The 18393-nt window shown below is 29.5% G+C and overlaps 5 protein-coding genes across 8 annotated transcripts; 2 read left to right on the top strand and 3 right to left on the bottom strand.

The window, feature by feature from the left end:
- Positions 1 to 368: 368 nt before the first annotated feature.
- Bma-phb-2 (putative 31.8 kDa protein in chromosome II, putative) lies at positions 369 to 2542 on the top strand (the record flags this gene model as incomplete). Of its 2 annotated transcripts, XM_001895080.2 has the most annotated exons (7): positions 369 to 474; positions 711 to 880; positions 1065 to 1181; positions 1485 to 1575; positions 1696 to 1898; positions 2178 to 2279; positions 2456 to 2542. In XM_001895080.2, the coding sequence occupies 7 exons, from the start codon at positions 369 to 371 to the stop codon at positions 2540 to 2542; spliced, it is 876 nt and encodes a 291-aa protein (XP_001895115.1). The 2 variants fall into 2 exon arrangements, with proteins under 2 accessions (XP_001895115.1, XP_042934084.1); XM_043078150.1 differs by lacking the exon at positions 369 to 474 and having other exon boundaries at positions 734 to 880.
- A 291-nt stretch (positions 2543 to 2833) lies between these two features.
- On the bottom strand, positions 2834 to 6296 carry Bm3358 (DB module family protein; the record flags this gene model as incomplete). Its single annotated transcript, XM_001895079.2, has 8 exons — positions 2834 to 2932; positions 3085 to 3264; positions 4039 to 4134; positions 4278 to 4530; positions 4644 to 4743; positions 5021 to 5123; positions 5645 to 5862; positions 6266 to 6296. The coding sequence occupies 8 exons, from the start codon at positions 6294 to 6296 to the stop codon at positions 2834 to 2836; spliced, it is 1080 nt and encodes a 359-aa protein (XP_001895114.2).
- Positions 6297 to 7661: 1365 nt separating this feature from the next.
- Bm8698 lies at positions 7662 to 9655 on the bottom strand (the record flags this gene model as incomplete). Of its 2 annotated transcripts, none has more annotated exons than XM_001895078.1 (5): positions 7662 to 7739; positions 7887 to 8065; positions 8420 to 8517; positions 8807 to 8912; positions 9598 to 9655. In XM_001895078.1, the coding sequence occupies 5 exons, from the start codon at positions 9653 to 9655 to the stop codon at positions 7662 to 7664; spliced, it is 519 nt and encodes a 172-aa protein (XP_001895113.1). The 2 variants fall into 2 exon arrangements, with proteins under 2 accessions (XP_001895113.1, XP_042934083.1); XM_043078149.1 differs by having other exon boundaries at positions 7726 to 7749.
- Positions 9656 to 10952: 1297 nt separating this feature from the next.
- On the top strand, positions 10953 to 14672 carry Bm6303 (the record flags this gene model as incomplete). Of its 2 annotated transcripts, none has more annotated exons than XM_043078147.1 (10): positions 10953 to 11126; positions 11361 to 11468; positions 11597 to 11685; positions 11871 to 12041; positions 12390 to 12476; positions 12776 to 12883; positions 13082 to 13269; positions 13673 to 13852; positions 13958 to 14127; positions 14631 to 14672. In XM_043078147.1, the coding sequence occupies 10 exons, from the start codon at positions 10953 to 10955 to the stop codon at positions 14670 to 14672; spliced, it is 1317 nt and encodes a 438-aa protein (XP_042934081.1). The 2 variants fall into 2 exon arrangements, with proteins under 2 accessions (XP_042934081.1, XP_042934082.1); XM_043078148.1 differs by having other exon boundaries at positions 11034 to 11126.
- Positions 14673 to 15693: 1021 nt separating this feature from the next.
- On the bottom strand, positions 15694 to 18393 carry Bma-hda-2 (histone deacetylase 3 (HD3), putative; the record flags this gene model as incomplete). The annotated part of the gene is made up of 9 exons (XM_001895076.2): positions 15694 to 15798; positions 15903 to 16010; positions 16140 to 16219; positions 16327 to 16484; positions 16647 to 16785; positions 16952 to 17108; positions 17238 to 17431; positions 17562 to 17710; positions 18197 to 18393. 9 exons carry the CDS (start codon positions 18391 to 18393, stop codon positions 15694 to 15696), a joined length of 1287 nt encoding a protein of 428 aa, XP_001895111.1.

Below are 18393 nucleotides of genomic sequence, written 5' to 3'. Positions count from 1 at the left end.
TTTAGGACCAATTTTTATTGGGTTCAAAATTAGGGTTTTGATATGTTCGATTTTTATATTAGCTGTTTCAATGTTTGTAAATAGTAAATGTTTTGAATAAAAAGTAGCATGTAGAAGTACATTGATAAAAATTTCATTCTTTTTTTGTTAATCAACTTCGCAAATGTATGTGCATTTCATATATTTGCATCGACTTCTGTAATTTATGTTTCCCTAGTTGAATTTTTCATAATATGCTTATTTATGAACAATAGAATCACTGTTTAGAACCTTTTTCTGCTTCGTTTATTGATTGTAATTTGGAAGTTTTCATTTTTTTTCAAACTTTTCTATGTTAAAAGAATTTTTTTAGTTTTTTCGTCATTTAGATGGCAAACTTCGAAAAATTATTGTTGGATGTTGGCCCGAAGGGTCTAGCTCTTATAGCCGGCACTGTGGCTACTGGCCTTGGCATAAAAGAATCACTTTTTTCTGGTATTTTCACTTTTTCGAATTGTTTCTTCATGATTTTTGCTATAATAAGTGAAGTGGCTTGTGAATTTTTTCTTTTTGAAAATATCCACACTAGCTACAGTTTGCCGGTCCATTCTTTCCGTGTGCGTTGGTTTTATTTTCAAAGATTTCAGGATTTTGTATTTATTTCAGCAACTCCTTTTAATTAGATTGTATGCATGCAAAATGTATAAAGATGTTTAAGAGAGAATTTGTAGTTGACGCTGGACACAGAGCAATAATGTTCAACCGAGTTGGTGGTATTGGTGACGCTGTCTATAAAGAAGGACTGCACTTCCGAGTACCGTGGTTCCAGTATCCAATTATATATGATATTCGTGCTCGTCCCAACCAAATTCGTTCACCAACTGGAAGCAAGGATTTGCAGGTTGTTTTCCATGTTTTAGTAATATTTTTTTCTTTGTACCGCATGTTTGCTTCAAAAAACATCGTTTTCGATAAAGAGTATATTTTTTATCGAACTACGTGTTATAAGAATTTTGCGTTGTTACGAATGTCTTCAAAAAGGGAAAAGTATATGCTTCAGTTAGTAATTATGTATGAAAATTCAGATGGTGAATATCGGTCTGCGTGTTCTTTCACGTCCCGACCCGTCCTCATTACCAAAAATATATCGCATGTTGGGGCAGAATTGGGAAGAAAGAATTTTACCTTCAATTTGCAATGAGGTTTGTGGTACAGAATTCTCAAACTTTGAACATTACAGCATCATAAAATATAATTCGAAAATGATTTGGTGGCGAAACCAACTTTGTCTTTTAATCACGGTATACTTAAGAATTTGGAGGAATAGTGATCGGTACAGAGATTTTATGAAACCATCCAAATCTGAACAAAATGAAATCCTTCCTTCTTTCTCATAACAAGTAATATTTTGAGTGAGCCTGATAGGAAGTTGAGTTTGTACCGTTTTTTTTTTTGGATATCATATAACCTACAAGTTTGTTATGTTCGGTTTTTTCTCTTTATAGGTACTCAAAAGTGTTGTAGCGAAATTTAACGCTTCACAGCTGATAACACAACGGCAGCAAGTTTCTTTACTTGTTCGTAAGGGTCTGATTGGTGAGTGTTCTCTCCTTCATCTGTTTTTTTTTTTTTTTCATATTGTAATTGTTCATTTTATTTTTGATGTTGTTTGATGTTTCCTCTGATTGGCGAGAATGATCATCGAAATTTTTGAAGAGAGAGCACTGGATTTCAACATTATTTTGGATGATGTGGCAATTACCGAATTGGCTTTTTCGCCACAGTACTCTGCAGCTGTAGAAGCGAAACAAGTTGCTGCTCAAGAAGCTCAACGTGCATCATTTTTGGTTGAAAGAGCGAAACAGCAGAGACAGGAAAAAATCGTCCAGGCTGAGGGTGAAGCTCAATCTGCTAAACTTGTATGTTGATGTCTTTTTTTTTTTCTTTTTTGAAATTTTGCTTCTTTTTCCTCTGTTTTGTATGGACGTCGTTAATCTTGGCGAAGCTGGATAATTTCAAAAGTTTTCGCTGTAAAAAACGACGGAAATTATTAAAGTACAGCTGTGAAAACATTACTATGAGAGTGATAAAATGTCAATGTTTCCACACTATGTGCACAGTTCTCTATTTTTGCTGCACTTGTGCAAATTTCAGTTTTGTCTTGAATCATATATTATCAATCAGAAAGTCTTTTTCAGATAGGCGAAGCAATTAGACGAGATCCGGGTTTCTTAAAGTTGCGTAAAATTCGTGCTGCTCAGAAAATTTCGAAAATTATATCAGAAACAGCAAACAACAGAGTTAGTGTTTTTTTTTATTTGCACAATTTTTCAAAAATTAGCATTTATAAACTTTATTTTGCAAATCCTTCTTGATTTTACTTATTCAAAATTGTCGAAATTACTGGTATGTTCAACTAGTATATATGGAGCACGGTAGTTCTTGATTTGAATATTTCATGTGTTTTAACTTGCAGGTTTATCTACCATCCGGTGGTCTCATGCTAAATATTGCCGATGAAGACTACCTGAATGTTGATAGTAAAGAAAGGCTGAAGCGGTAAAATTGCTCTCGAAAAGTTGCGAACATTAGTATTGGGAATTTTGTTAATTTTGTTCCTTAATCACAATTTCATTTGCACTGTTTTAGATAAAGTATTAAAACTTTTCTAGCTGCATATAGCATCAAATATAAATTTTTCCGGGTGTCGTTGGGCGGCCTATAAAGTTAGGTAACGAATGTTGATATCAAATGTTGAAGAGGGAGAGGTTTTAACAAACAAAATTTGAATTCTACTTTATATGAATCAAGATTAGTGACTCTAATATCATTGGAGTTCGTCGATTTGAACATATTATACTTCCTTTATATTGCGCTTTTCAATAAGACTAAGACGAAAGCATTGTTTGATTTCTTTGAGAACGCTCCAACATGGCAACATACTTACATCTGCCTGAAAAAATTGTTTTCCCCTGAAAAGTTTTTCTAAGAATACATTCCAAAATTATTAAAACTGAACTATGAGTTAATCCTAAGAGCTGTTCTTCAACACTGACATTCATATAGCATGGCAATATGAATGAATTAAAGAATTGGCCAAAAAACCTGGAAATTAGATTCGGGAGTCATTTGACAAAATCCTAAACATTTGTCACCAGCAGCTGTTTGTTGTACACCGTTTGCACGACAACAGTTAGTGTGATCGGAATCCTGAGCAGCACATGACAATAAACTCCGGCCATTATTTCGGGGACATGGATCTGAGCCAATAAACATTGCCGTAAGCTGCAATTTACAAATTCATTTTTTTTTTTTTAAAAAGCTACAAAAATTCAGAATTTAATGTATATTCATCCTATTTGAATCCTAATTGAAAGAAAACAGGATGTCATTGTTGCATTTATTTGACATTTCTTTTGGTAGATTTTTATACATTCTTCCGATTTTAATACTTTCAAATCAGTACGTAGACAACAACTATTCCTATTGAATAAATTAATAAGTTATATATTATTAATTTACAATAATATGATTGAAATAGCATAGACAATTAGAAATAATTGTGATATGTTAAGATCAAAAGGTAAATATATGAAAATTATAACACATCATTCAGTTCTATGTATATAAATTGTTTTTATATCTCAAATTCTATTGTTTGATGATATTAAAATTATGTTGTGTCTGTTTATTAAGTGTCACATTTAAGCCTTCATTTTTTACAATTAATTCATCAAAGTTTGTGATATTCTCATTCTCTTCAAATTACATTATCTCTGATTGAAGCTGATGATAATTTAGATATTACATATAAATTAATCGTGTAAAAAAAAATAATAAAGTAACTTTCAAAAGTTAACTTTATCACAGAAGACAATACTTATTTTAAAAGTATGTTTTCCTCTCATTCATTAGTTTTCATTTCATTCTTTTCAATTACATACAAATGAAATTAAAAATTTTCTTAATTAATTAAAGTGCTATATGATAACTAAATTAAAATATAATGTTAATGTATAATTAATGAAATTTCAGAAAAGCCATAAATGAAAAGATTACCACTCGACGATCCAAAATATCAAAATTGCACCGTGATTCACATTTAGCATCAACATTTTTTTCTTTGCAACATTCTAAGAATGCATCATTAGCACTCTGTAAAGATAATAATTAGAATTTATAAATAAAATTTTTTTTTTTTTTTTTGAAATTTTTACAATATTTAATTTTTACAATATTTTTTGGAAATTATTTGCCAACAAAAAAAAAAAAAAAAAAAAAAAAAGAAAAAAACTGACAAATGGAATTTCATTAGTATTTTCCAGAATTGTCGCAGATTGTTGATCTTCTCGTTTTAGTGATGTATGAGTGGGTATTAGTATTGTTGAAGATGCTAAAACTGGTTCATGAATTCTTCTATTGAGGCTACTGATCTGTGCTAATTTCTGGGGCACAAATTTTTGCATTGGAACTCTTGGCCTAGATGGCTTGACAATTGCTAGAATAGGCAACTGTGGTCGTATTTTAGGCCGGATATCAGATATTTGTTCTCTGCAAAAGTATTTTATAACAAATTAAATAATAGTCAAGCAGAAATTACAAAAATAGCTTAAATAGTATTCGTAAGTTTTAAAATTTTGAATTGCGAGAATGCAAGTACTTACAAGACTTGCGGTAGTACAAATCGTTGTGGAGATGGTAGATGCTTGAATCTTGAAGGATTCTGTTGTTGTTGTTGTTGTTGTTTATTTGTTATGAGTAAACCTAGAATTTTATTTTTTGTTTGGATAAGTGCTAACTAATTTCAGTTACCTGTTCCTTACAATTGTTTGATGTCAAGTTTTGCAAATTTTTATTTGGTCCAGATATTTTGAGAATGTATAAATGATGTTTACTTGTTTATTAGAGTAAATTTTTTGATATCGATAAAATTTTGAAATTTTATTTCGATTTACCAAAAAAAAAAAAAAAAAAAAAAAGCTTTGATGTTATAATTGGAAAGGAGAATTACTGTTTATAAAAGGTATATGCTTGGAAATACCCATATTTCGAGTTTCATTTATCACTTTTTGATTTACTCTTGATGCAATAGGCAAATCTCGATGTCGCATATTATTTTCATATCGTAGCATTTGTTTATTATTCTGTAATAAAAAATTTCCTTCCTGTATAAGGTTAAAATCATTTAACATTTTTTTAAAATATTCCATTCTACTATTCACTTTTATCATTTTACTCTTTCCAACTTTTAATTTCTTTATTTCATATCTAAAAAAAAAAAGAAAAAAGAAAGAGAGAAGATATGTCTGTTTATTTATCCTCTTTGATAAACTTTTTATCAAAAAAATATTTGTTTGTTTTTTTTTTTTTTTTTTTCATTATCAATCATAAATAAAATTGATTAAATAATTATTCAATTATTATCATACATTATTGCTAAAAATAATATAAATGGATGATCACAGTTTGATCCATAAAAGATATTTTTTTCTTTAATTTGATTGAACATTGATCTATTGCAAATTAATGTCACATTGTGTTATACAGCAAGCAAAAAAATAATTAGTTGAAAACTTTTGCTAAGCTTAAAATCAGAAATCATAAAATCAATAAGTTTATTAATTCAATAAGTTTATTAATGAGATATTAATTCTAATAAGCTAACCAAATGTGAAATTAATTGTTGTGTTTGCTTCTGTTGTTGACGCCTATGAATTGTTGATAATAAATTTTTTTCAAAATTTCTTTGATAATTTTGTATTTGCAATTGTGTTAAGACAGATACTTTCTGAGGATGTGATGTAAAAATTGAAGTATTTTGTAAATGTTGACTTTGAGATGATTCTATTGGTAGCAAGAACCATGATTGCTGACCCAGTACACCTGTAAATTAATTTAAAATTTTATTCATATTCTTGATGATTGATCATTATTTTATAAATACATCATTTTCACTAATTCAAATTATTTAATTATTATATTATTTTGGCTATTATTCAGTGGAACAAATTTATACGCAAAATTTTGAAAAAAATGAATAAAATCGGATGTTTAATTATATTTTCCATCTTTTTTTTTTTTTTTTTTCACATTAATTAGAACAAAATGTTTGCTAATAGTAGAATAAAAGATAATTAAAGAGATGAAATGCTACTACAATAACTTTATTAATGAGATATTAATTTTAATTTAAAAAGGATTCGTCGAGAATATACATTGATCTAAATGCAAAATTAAATGCAATATGATTTGTCGTACATTTGAATTTATAAAATATAAAAAATACCTGATAACATGATAGCAAGAAGTAGAAACATTCGGACATCAGCGCCTTATTTCGTCTTTTTCTTCTTCCTCTTTTTCCTCCTTTAGCGCTCCTTCTTTTTTCAATACACTTATCGTAATAATCGATTAACACTTAATTTCTCTCATTTAAAATTTTAATAAATAACAAAAATGTAGCAAAAACTCCCACTATCATTATAATTATTACTATCAATACTACTACTACTTAGTATTACTATTAAAGTAACAACAGTATAATTCTCATTTTATATTACTAATTAAAAATATTTTTTAAAATTTTTAGAAAAGGAATTAGATTGGAAGAAGTGAGCAACTTGCTCTGCCGATAATGAAAGAACATCAAAAATACAATGAACTTCTCAATTTAGCTTTCTCTATTTTCTTCACACTTCTGCAAAAGAAGCTATTGCGATCGTTTTTCGCTAATTTTAAAAAGGTAAATTGAAATTACCATTTTCTTCATCCTTTCTTCTTTTTCATAATCAAAATTTAAAAACGTGTTTTTATGCTTGTGTAAATTGTAATAAATGCTTCTTCCTTTCATGCATATCAACCAAATTCATTTATCCAAAAACCCATTTTCATTTATAAATACAACAACTTTTCGCTTCTTATTTCATCCTTTTTCCCTTTTAAGCTTGTTTTGATTCTCAGTCAGAAATGAAATTACTCTCTGCTAAAATTTCTATCACTTTGATGTATGTACCTTTATTCCTTCCATTTTGATAATTTCAAATAAAAATTTGATATTGGTTTGCTAATGTACTACCTAAACAGGTTCACATTCACACATTCACACATACACACACACACACACACATACATACATACACGCTTTAAAATCAGTTGATGCTACTGAGACTTATAATGATCGTACGTTACGCATCGGTAATTTTAAAACGTTTGAAATTGACGGAATATAGTCGTATACGTGATTTGATTTGATAAATGCAAGAAATTTGTAATATAATTTGTCTTCATCAAATTAACTAATTCTTTTTTGTTTGCATTGCTTTTGATATGGAAAAAAAAAAATTGCGTTCTTTCTATTAGGAGTATTTCCAGGTTTATCATTTTTTAGAATTAGAAATTTCAATTTCATGAATTAAATTAATTTCTACGATTTAAAGATTCCGATTTCAAGAATTTGAATGTGAGATTGATGAAAAAATAATTCTTAAAATGAACTATTTTTAACAGACTTATGATTGAAAGAAGCCAATTGGAATGTTTTTTTTGTTACAAAATCGTATAATTTTATTGATTTGTTTTTTTTTACAAATTCATAAAATAAATGCACCTTATTCATTGTACGATAAATTTCGCAAAAATTTACAAAGCTATTTGAAAAATTAACATAAGAAAAGATTTGATCACTAAATTTCTTCTTGTGTTCTGCGTACACATTCAGCAACTTTCTTTTTAAATGCTGGATAATTTTCACGAAGCATTTTCTGGAATATTCTGGAAAAATTCACTTGCAAAATGTTTCATCATTTATCAATAAAATAAAAGGATTCTATTTATAAGCTAATATAATGAAATACTGAAATGCTTATCAAATTATATGATGTCTTATCAGTTATAAAATATGCACATACGGCAGCATCAACATTAGCAGGTGATTCGTAATTAGGATCGGCAAGCATAGATATAACAGATAGTAAAATAGTTTCAACCGTATGAACCGGTAACCAACGCTCTTCCGGTTTCTCATAGCCATAACGATCATCACCTGGTTCATGAAGGATTGATATACAAACATTGCCATTGATGTCTACTGAAAATAATTCAAATATTTCATGCAACAATTAGTTAGATTTCTATTAATAATAATAATACTAATAATTAAGTGATAATTAATAATACTGAATTCTATTAATAATAATAATAATAATAATACTAATAATTCAAGTGATAATTAATACTATACTGAATTCTATTAATAATAATAATAATAATACTAATAATTCAAGTGATAATTAATACTATACTGAATTCTATTAATAATAATAATAATATTAATAATTCAAGTGATAATTAATACTATACTGAAAAATGAATATTCGGTTGATTTCTCAAATTTTACATAAAAATACAACTTTTAATAGTGCAACCAGAGAAGCAAGCAAACTATTTGGATGCCAAATTTTTGAAGTAAATCGCATTTTTGGTGGTCGTTGCGGATAATCAACTGGAAAATCAAGCGTAGCACGAAATACACCACCTTCACTAAAATTATCTGAGATATTTCCATATGATCAAAATGTTTCATTAAAAAAAAAAAAAACCATGGATAATTTTGAATATTTGTTTTGATCTAAATATCATACTAAATTATTACAACATAAGATATTTCCTTTATTAGATATTTTTTAGAGAGAGAGAGAGAGAGAGAGAGAGAGAGAGGGAGTGAAAAAAAAAAAAGTTGAATAACACTGTTAGAAGGAAAATTTGGAAAGAAAGGAAGAAAAAAAAAAGTGTATTTTTATTTTTTCACTAAAAATTAAAAATAATTTACTACGGAGTATCTGGTGGTCCAAGTACAACCACTTCCCATTTGTAAATATCTTCAACATCACCACGAAGACCAGCTGAGAATCCTTCCACTGGTGATCGTTTCAAATCTAAATGAGAAAAATAAATTATTATTATTATTTCATTTCAATAAATTTTCTGAATTTACTTCACACATATCTAATAGTGATAAAACATGTAATAAATTATTATAAAAGTTAATTAACACACTTAAAGTAATTTATGAAGTAAATTAAAGAAAGACTAAAGCTAGCAGTTTTTATTATTAAAGCTCATTCCGTAATAATATTAGTGGTATTTAAGCTAATTTATAAATTTTCTTATTTTTAAACAATCATTGAGGATTTGTTGTTAAAATTAAAAAAAAAAAAAAAAAAGATATTACTATTGCAAATGATATTATTTATATATACACTTCAAATAATCTACTAAATTATGGAATTTCTAATTTCTAAAATTTAAAACCAAACAAAAAGTTTAAAATTTGAACTCTCTCTCTCTCTCTGTCTCTCTCTGTCCCTCGTTCTCTTTTCATTAAATAATCTACTAAATTATGGAATTTCTAAAATTTAAAATCAAACAAAAAGTTTAAAATTTGAACTCTCTCTCTCTCCCTCTCTCTCTCTCTCCCTCTTTCTCTTTTCATTAAATAATCTACTAAATTATGGAATTTCTAAAATTTAAAAGCAAACAAAAAGTTTAAAATTTGAACTCTCTCTCTCTCTCCCTCTCTCTCTCTCTCTCTCCCTCTTTCTCTTTACATGAACAAAAAACCTTGCAATTGTCTTTTCAATAAAAGCGCCGATTGAGATGTCGAATTGGTGCTACTCATCGCTACTGATACAACCGTTTCTCACTTTATCTTTCTAATAAATGTTACTGTGTCACATGAATGTATGCCTTATACATTTCACAAAAATAAATGAACTTTTTTTTTTTTTTTTTAAAAAAGTAAATTTTATTTTTTTGAAATGTAAAATCTTTTGACAAAACAAAGTTATATGCAGTGAAATGCTAATATTTGCAATGAATCAATCACAAAATATGCTTACATAAGTGATGATTGATGTAAGAGATAAATAGTTGCATTTATGAAGATAGGTAAAGGTTATAGGTCACACAACAGGTTAAAGGTTACAAAGTCACAGAACAGGTAAAGTCAGCTTATATCATCAATTCCATAATATTTTGATTACAGAGAAAAAAGATGAGAAGAAAAAGAGAAGGAGAGAGAGAGAGAGAGAGGGTGAAAGAATGAAATGAAAAGAAATGGAAGAGAGAAGGAGGAGACAGATCATTGAACATATAGCAGTAGACCATTTTTATAACAATTTTTCATGTCAACATTTATTTGCGATCGCGGAATCAAGACGTAAGCATTTCCGGCTTTTTATTCCAGTAATTCCGGTTTTCCTGTTAACTGTTAATGCTATACTGTTTGCATTTTGTTTGGCAATGATTAATTTCAGAAATTTCATTTAAATGTTTTGTTAGTTAGTTAACATGTATCGATGAATATTTCATTTCATTACAATATCTGTACATATTGATTTGTTCAATAATTTTTCCTCTCTTTTTTTTTTTTAGCATTTATTTACATTTCTTTCTTCATTTGCACTTCTTTCTTCATTCTGTAATTTGATAAGTGTACTGTTATAACGAATTGTTTTTAATTTTCATTTCATTCTTTTCTCATTTCATTAGCTAGCACACTTTCATTTGTTTTATTTGTATATATATTCTGCTTTATGTAGATGAAAAAATATTCAAACTATAATCTGTTTATTATTTATTATGCACGATTGGATTAGCATTGAGATTGTTCATAACTAAAACTGATCATATGTACTGAATGAAGCGCTTTTGTCTATCTTTTTCATTAATGCTTCTCACACTGCTTCTCATTCTATCTCAATATCAAAAATACAATTTGCACCTCATTTACAAATTGTATTTTTGTAATGAATGTTCAGCTAGTTTAATGTTTATCATTTTAATTACATTTCAAGATTATTACTAACCGAAAATTAGTTGCAGCAACAAATCAGTACAACATGCACTTTCACTGCACTTATGCTATCACATATCGCTATTGCAATTGCTGTTTTTAAAATTATTTTGAAAATCAAATGAAACGCATTATGCAGAGATTTTCGGTAAATAATTCACTATTGGCGCGCGACGTTGCAATACCGCCTTTTGCTATTAATATGGATAGTATTGCTGCTACATATAAATCGTCATATTGTAGTAATGCAGGAATGAAAATACAGACTAGCGATAATTCCAGCACAGTCGAGAAGGTTACTTATTTTTGATTTGATAAAAAAACACTAATAAAATAGAAAAAATAAAATAACCTGTGTTTGTGTCAGTTTTTTAGACTTTTTAATGAGTTCTAATTTTACTTCTATATCTCATTTTATTAGTTCCAGTGATGATATTTTTTGATAGTAGTATGAAATTCATATGTAATTCATACATAAACTAATTCAATATTTGACACTACTTAATAGGACTAATTTATAATGTTTCAGAAACCTATTTTCAAACCTAAAAAGGTTTTGATTCTATCTAAATTAACACGGTTGGAATATGAAAGGCAAAATCATCCATTTCTTGACGAAACTCAGTTGAAAAAAGCGGTAAAATTTATTGATACATCTTTCCCTTTCCTTTTCTGTTTTTAAAAAATTGTGTGACTATTTTTTGTCCATCAACTGGAATGAATTTTACTTTTTAGAATCACACATTATTTTTTTTTTTTTTTAAGCTGGCACGACGAGGATCTAACTATGATAGGCTTCGGAGGCGTTATGATGAACACTACCGGTTTTTAAATGTTGTGATAGGTGAACTAAGGTTTGCAGATTACTTTTCAATCAGATTTTAATATTCAGATGGTTTTATATTGTCGTAATTGCGCGCTTATAAACAAAATCATAATTTTTTTCCATTCGACTTTTTTTTTCTTGCAAAAGTTTCATAAAAGTGCGCATGTTTTATCTGAATGCTTTGCTCATCATTAATTCACTATTTAATGTCAGAGCTTGTGGTATCGAAACTCGAACTGTACAGAAAGTCGATTATAATAATGCTGCAGTTTCATGGGCTGATGCTATATTTTCTGCGGGTGGTGATGGCACATTTCTTCACGCAGCTTCAAGAATTTTATCGGCGGAGAAACCTGTGATAGGGATAAATACCGATCCTATGGGGTTAAAGTTTTATAATGTTTCGAACATTGTTGAAACCTGTAATTAACTTGCGACATTCTTCATTTTTTTTTTCTCCTTGTAGTTTTAGGACTTATGAATTTTAGAGTCTTCAATAAAATTCTGCAACTACATCATTTTTCATGAAGTGGCAATCTATAGTGTAGATGGCTGAATGTAAATCGTTGAGAAATTAGGGATAAATGAAAATAGTGCATAAGAAGTGGTTCTCTACTTTACAAATTGGTATATAAAATTAGGATGTATAATGTGCTTATGTGGTACTTATTGTTTTTCCACTTTATCTTCTTTTATAAATTTTTATGTCGCAAACAGTTATTCCAGTTTTAGCTCAGAGGGCCATCTTTGTTTGCTGAAGAAACTATCGCACGAATATTTCAGAGATGCCTTAAAACGATTACTTGCTGGTGATTTCAGGTAATAAATCTTGTTTTCGATACTAACACTATTAAATTTTTTTCCACCAAGGTATATATATTTCACAAAGGTAAAAATTTTTTTTCACAAAGTGACTATTGGTTGTCCGATATTAACGGCTTCTGTTCATCTCAAAGCAGTAAAACAGGAAAATTCTGTTTTTATCCTTTCCCTACTCATTGCTATTTAACAAAGAAATGTGGTTGAAAAATAATCACTTGTGATTTAAGTTAAGCTATAATTTTTCTATAATCGTAATTTCTAAGTATCAGTTGTATTTCATGAAGTACAAATTTCAGGTGGTTATATCGACAACGTATACGCATACGTCTGGAAGGTGATGTTGGAGATATCAAACCGTTTTATTTGCATGAAGAGCAGCTTCCTTTTTATAACTCAAAAAAGCAGTATGATTTGATTACTACAGATTTTCTTTCATTATTGCTTACTTTCCAGCGGGATTTTAGTCCGCAGTACACTACTCGTACATACACATATCTCAGTAATTTCGTTTTTTAAATTTAAGACTAGCTTTTTTTTTTTAACTTTTAAATGATATCACGTCATTAATATTTTTTTGTTAAACTTATTATCTCTCATCTTAGGGAGATGTTGAAATCAACGAGAATATCAGGAAACATTGCTGAAGAACATGTGAATGTGTTGTCAGATTTGGCTTTAAATGACGTTTTTATCGGAGAGAGCTTATCATCACGTGTTTCGTATTATGAAATTCAGTATGATGATAGTGAGATGGTGAAACAAAAAAGCAGCGGTGTTATAATATGTACAGGTTCGATTTTTACAGATTCGGTGTCACCGAAATCTTTTCCAGTAACCCAGAGTGTTGTAGAACACTTTTTTTCTGGAATATCTTTAATTTTTTAAAATCTCCTAGCAAACTTCATATGCGACGTGAAAAACATAGCGTGCTTTTCAATTTCTGAAGTATCAATTTTCCATTTTGGATGAACAAAATAAGAGGTAACGAATGTTTGAAGATATACAGCCATGTATAGAAACTACTACTTATCAAACAAAACAATACTTGTGATTTTTACTCTTTTTTTTTTTTTTTTTTTCATGTGCTTTATTGTAATATCATTAAAATTTCTGTGCTGTACATCTTTTATTGTTTAAGATGCTAAATGCTTTTCATCAAGATTCATATGAAAAAACAAGACTGAATAGTTTAGGATCTGGCTCGACTTCTTGGTATTTCAATGTAAACAAGGTGACTGACCACTGTGTATCTAGTATCCTGGATATCGCTTCAAAGGAGATCGGATGTACGACACTGACAGAAGACAAATCATTAATTCAGAGGATTCGTGACATTTATAATAGTCGTCTGCTGTTTACTCCAGACTGTAAAAGTGATCTTTCCTTCCTTCCATGGTTGTTCATTTCTTGTTGGTGAAACTTTTGAGAGAGAGAGAGAGAGAATTTCCTCTAGCTTTTTATCTCAATGTTTTTTGTAGATATGGCCTACTGCGTTCGCAATCCAATATATAATGCAACATATCCAGAATTCCCACCTCGTGGTCTAGTAAAGCGTTTACGACTACATTCACGTTGTTATGATGCTCATCTGGTTGTTGATGGTCGAGTTGCGTACAGATTTAATGATGGTGCTGAAGCAGTACTTGAGGTGCTATTTCTTTTTTTTTTAAATTATTTTTTGGTCCCATCAACTCGTCATTAATTATATTTGTGACCAAAGTCAACCTTTGAAACATGCATCTCTTGTTTTATGGATATTAAGGCATTTACATCATGCAAATACCATTCGTCAATGTAATACCGTAGACCGCAATGAACTTTGAATTCCGGTTATCATTATATTTAATAAACATAAGAAAAAATTAAAGGGAGGAATTGATTGTTTGAAATTCATTTCAAAAAAATTAATCAAAAATTATCAAGAATGCGTCGTGTCTTACAAAAGAATGGTTATTTGAAGATGCTTAACATTTTAGAAACATGTATTAGGATACCAAACGCCTCTTCTATGTTGATAATGACAGTTAAATAGATCTAGCTTTACAAAGAGTAAACATGTCCCTATTCATTAAAGAATTTTTAAGATTTTTGCATGTGATAATAGGCTTATGGTATTTACAAAATTGCTTTAGGTTTACAACAGGTTTACAGATTCATCCTAAAGATGCGCTGAAAACGGTTGTGTTTCGATGAAAAGCGTTTGCGGTAACTTTCCATCGTTTAATAACATTCTGGTAAGTTGTTGAAACGTATTGAAACTTATTCCGATCCTCGAAGGCAATGTTGTGCTTAAAGTCGTCTTTCTGCAACAGGTACATTAAATGACTTCATTATCTATGCACTATTACTATTCCTCTAAAGTCGTTACACTGTTATAATATAATTGTCCTCTATAATTTTTGTGTATACAACTGTTCTTTAATATTTTTTCCGAATGTACGCGACAGTTAATTTTTTCCAAATGTAACATCATTAGAGGTAAATAATCGTGCACCATCACGGCATTTTGGGACTACGCGGTACTCTAGAATAGAATCGACCTTCAGTACACTTTGTTTTGTTTTTTTGTTACTGAACAACTGAAGGAAATAAAAAGTCAAACCGTTGATACTAAACAAATCATTGTCTTTAAAGCAGTATTTTTTCTTGGATGCAGTTTTTTATTTTGGGAACATGTTCGGTTTGTCTCTTTCAACCATTTTGCTTATTTAAACCTTTTGATATGAACATTCTTTATTCTTTGTAGATTTGGAGTTACCTTGATAATCTTTTAAATAATAGGTAAGTTTATTCTATTCGCATTTATCTATTCAAATTGATCTCATCTGAAAACAGCCTTAAAAAATCTATCACAGTTATATCTGTTATTTAACCACATAAGGATGACCATATGTTTCCCCAATGATCTTCATTCTTCGTGTTTCATGAACGATTTCATCTGAAACAAAATATGTTTAGAAACAAACATTAAAATTTTGGCTTAAGTTTCCTAAATGGAGCGTAAAAAAAAAACCTCTGAAATGTTAGATTCCTAAATTCAACGGTGAAATATGAAACAATACAGGTTGTTGATATAAAAAATTAAAGCAAACTATTATTATTAAAGCAAGATATATATATATATATATATATATATTGGTGTTAGTCTGAAATGCAATAAGCGAAATATTCCTAAAATGGTTCAGGATAGAGCATACCAGTGAGCACCAGAAAGTCATGACAAGTGATCAGTTTCGGAACCGGTACCGAGAAATGTGCCGCCATCTGGATCATTATCAGTTGGAAGAATGTCTGGAGGAGATTCCTGTGCATAAAATACCTGAAAAAGTAAATGGAAACTTGAGAATGGTCCACAATATGTATTTTAATGCCAGTAACCTTTAAATTTACATTTTTATAAAAAAAAGACACAATGAAAAGTACCTCGTCGGGATCTAGAAGATCAGGTGGTACCTCTTGCATTTGCACTGAAGGAGCATGACGAATTTGTCTCAGATGATCTAACACTTCTTGCTTGAGAGCAGTGATATACTAAAAATTATGCAGAAATATCACCAGAACCTTTCATAAAAAGGAGGTAGCATGTAGAAAGATTTAAATCCTAATATGAATTCAAATGACGCTTTACAAGTAAAGAATTTAGTATTTAATTGGACAGACTTCTTTCGTATTTTGATTCTCCTGCCTTTTTGCTAGTGTTGGTCTTAGCGTAAATTCTGGAGCAAAGAATTGCAAGTATTCTGAAAACAATTATTTTAAATCGTATATTCCTCTGAAATATTACAAAATACCAACTGATATTATTGGAAATCTGGATTAGGGTTCCCAAAGAGAATGAAAATATTACCAGTGTTATTTGGAATTTCATCTGGTATTTCATCTTTTTTGCCAACTAGAATTGCAGTTTCATAAGTCCAGCATCGTGCTACGTTACGTAATGTATATCCTCCACCACCAACTGCAAGCATTGGAATTCCCAAACTGCGAACAAAATCTACACATTCCCTAAAGTGATGTTTAAATAACTAAAAGAAACAAAAAATGTTTACTGTTAATCGTTTTGTTTTGTATAGAAATCGAAAACTGAAAACACTACATGAGGATTTGTCATCAATGATATACAGCAATAAAATTGTTATACATATTTAATAAGCAGAGATAACAAACCCATGACCCGAAAAGCTCAAGTTGAAACATCCCAACCGATCACATCCTAATGAATCAGCTCCACACTGCAGTACAATAACTGATGGATTGAAACAATCAATAACAGCTCGTACGACTGGTTTGAATAAGGAATGATAATCTGAAATGCATTTAATTCCAAAACTGAAAACTGAAAATAGATATGAAGAAGTTCACACACATACTGAAGTTTGTCATCATAGTAAAAGTTAATTGAAATTTTGTCCAATCGGTATTTCTTACAAATTAAATCTATTTCTTACAAAATTAAATATATGAATGAATACTTTCATCATCCATTCCCTCTTTCATGGGAACGTTCACAGCATAATAACGACCACTATCTTGCCCAACATCATACATATCCCCAGTTCCTGGGAAAAAATAATTGCCGTACTTATGAAACGAGACAGTCATCACTCGATCAGTTAAATAGAATGCTTCCTGAAAATGTTTTGTCTGAGAAAAACTGAATAACTACAAAATAGAAGAATTAACAAATCAAAAAAAAAAAAACAACCACATTATTGCTTACAAAAAAATTTTTTTTCAATGTTTATTAATAAATATTACCTGAACTCCATCACCATGATGTATATCAATATCAATATAAAGCACTCGAGGATGATATTTAAGCAATTCCAAAATTCCAATAACAATGTCATTCACATAACAAAATCCTGAAGCTTCACGTTTTTTAGCATGATGAAGACCACCACTCCAATTAATAGCAATATCACTTAGACCATGATTCAAACGAGCAACACCTGCAAAATGTTATTGCTTGTTGTATACAAAGGAAATATTTTTCAGAATAAATTGCTTTTTAATTTAACTAAAAGACAAAAAAAAAAATTAGGGAAGTTCTCATGTATACATATAGAATTTAAACTGTACCACTAAGCGTAGCGCCTGTATAAATGGAACAAAATTCGAAAATTCCATCGAAAATTGGACAGTCTTCACCAATATTATATTGTGAGAAAAGATTCTCATATTGATCAGCTGTACGAGGTGACACTCGTTGAAGAAAGTCCACGTAATCTCTGCAAGTATAGAATTTCAAAAGAATTACTACCTAAATCAATCATCATATTTCTGTGTCTTATCTTATTTATGTGAGGTTAACAGATAATTACAAGGTAAGGACAGAATAGCTTCATATTTCTTAATTCCGAATAATTATCTTAAGTACTACAATAAGAGAAATCAATGCAAGTTAATTTGTTCAAAAAAAAAAGAAAAAAGATTTCAGCATACAAACAAGAATAAAATGAATGGAAAGGTATCAGTCGTACATAATTTTAATTTGCCCTATAAAAATTAAGACAAAAAATGATACAAAAAAAATAATCAAAATGCATTTTGAATGCAACATTTTAGAATATCTCAAATAGTTGAGCGATAAAAATAATCTCACAATGTCCATACCTTTCCAATTTAAATACATTGAAAATACACTCTTTATTATGCAATAACCAGATCATAGTAGTGTACACTTGAGATGATTTTAGTATGCGCAAATAACTTACTTTGAATGAAACCGCTCAATCTCGATTGCAGATGCGCGAGGCGGTGTAAGGACAAGCATTTCTTTATGCAAACCATAATTAACAACCAAACTATGTAAAGCAGCTAAACGTTGTGGCTTCATAGGATGTCTCGAGCCATAATGAAAATTCGGTACATCATGATGAAAATAATAGCATACCTCCCGTTTTGATGTCAT

This window comes from Brugia malayi (assembly GCF_000002995.4).
Source record: "Brugia malayi strain FR3 genome assembly, contig: Bm_v4_Chr2_contig_001, whole genome shotgun sequence".
In the NCBI taxonomy this organism is placed as follows: domain Eukaryota; kingdom Metazoa; phylum Nematoda; class Chromadorea; order Rhabditida; family Onchocercidae; genus Brugia; species Brugia malayi.
The sequence above is the reverse complement of the archived record's forward strand: the minus strand, read 5'-3'. Positions and strand labels throughout refer to the sequence as shown.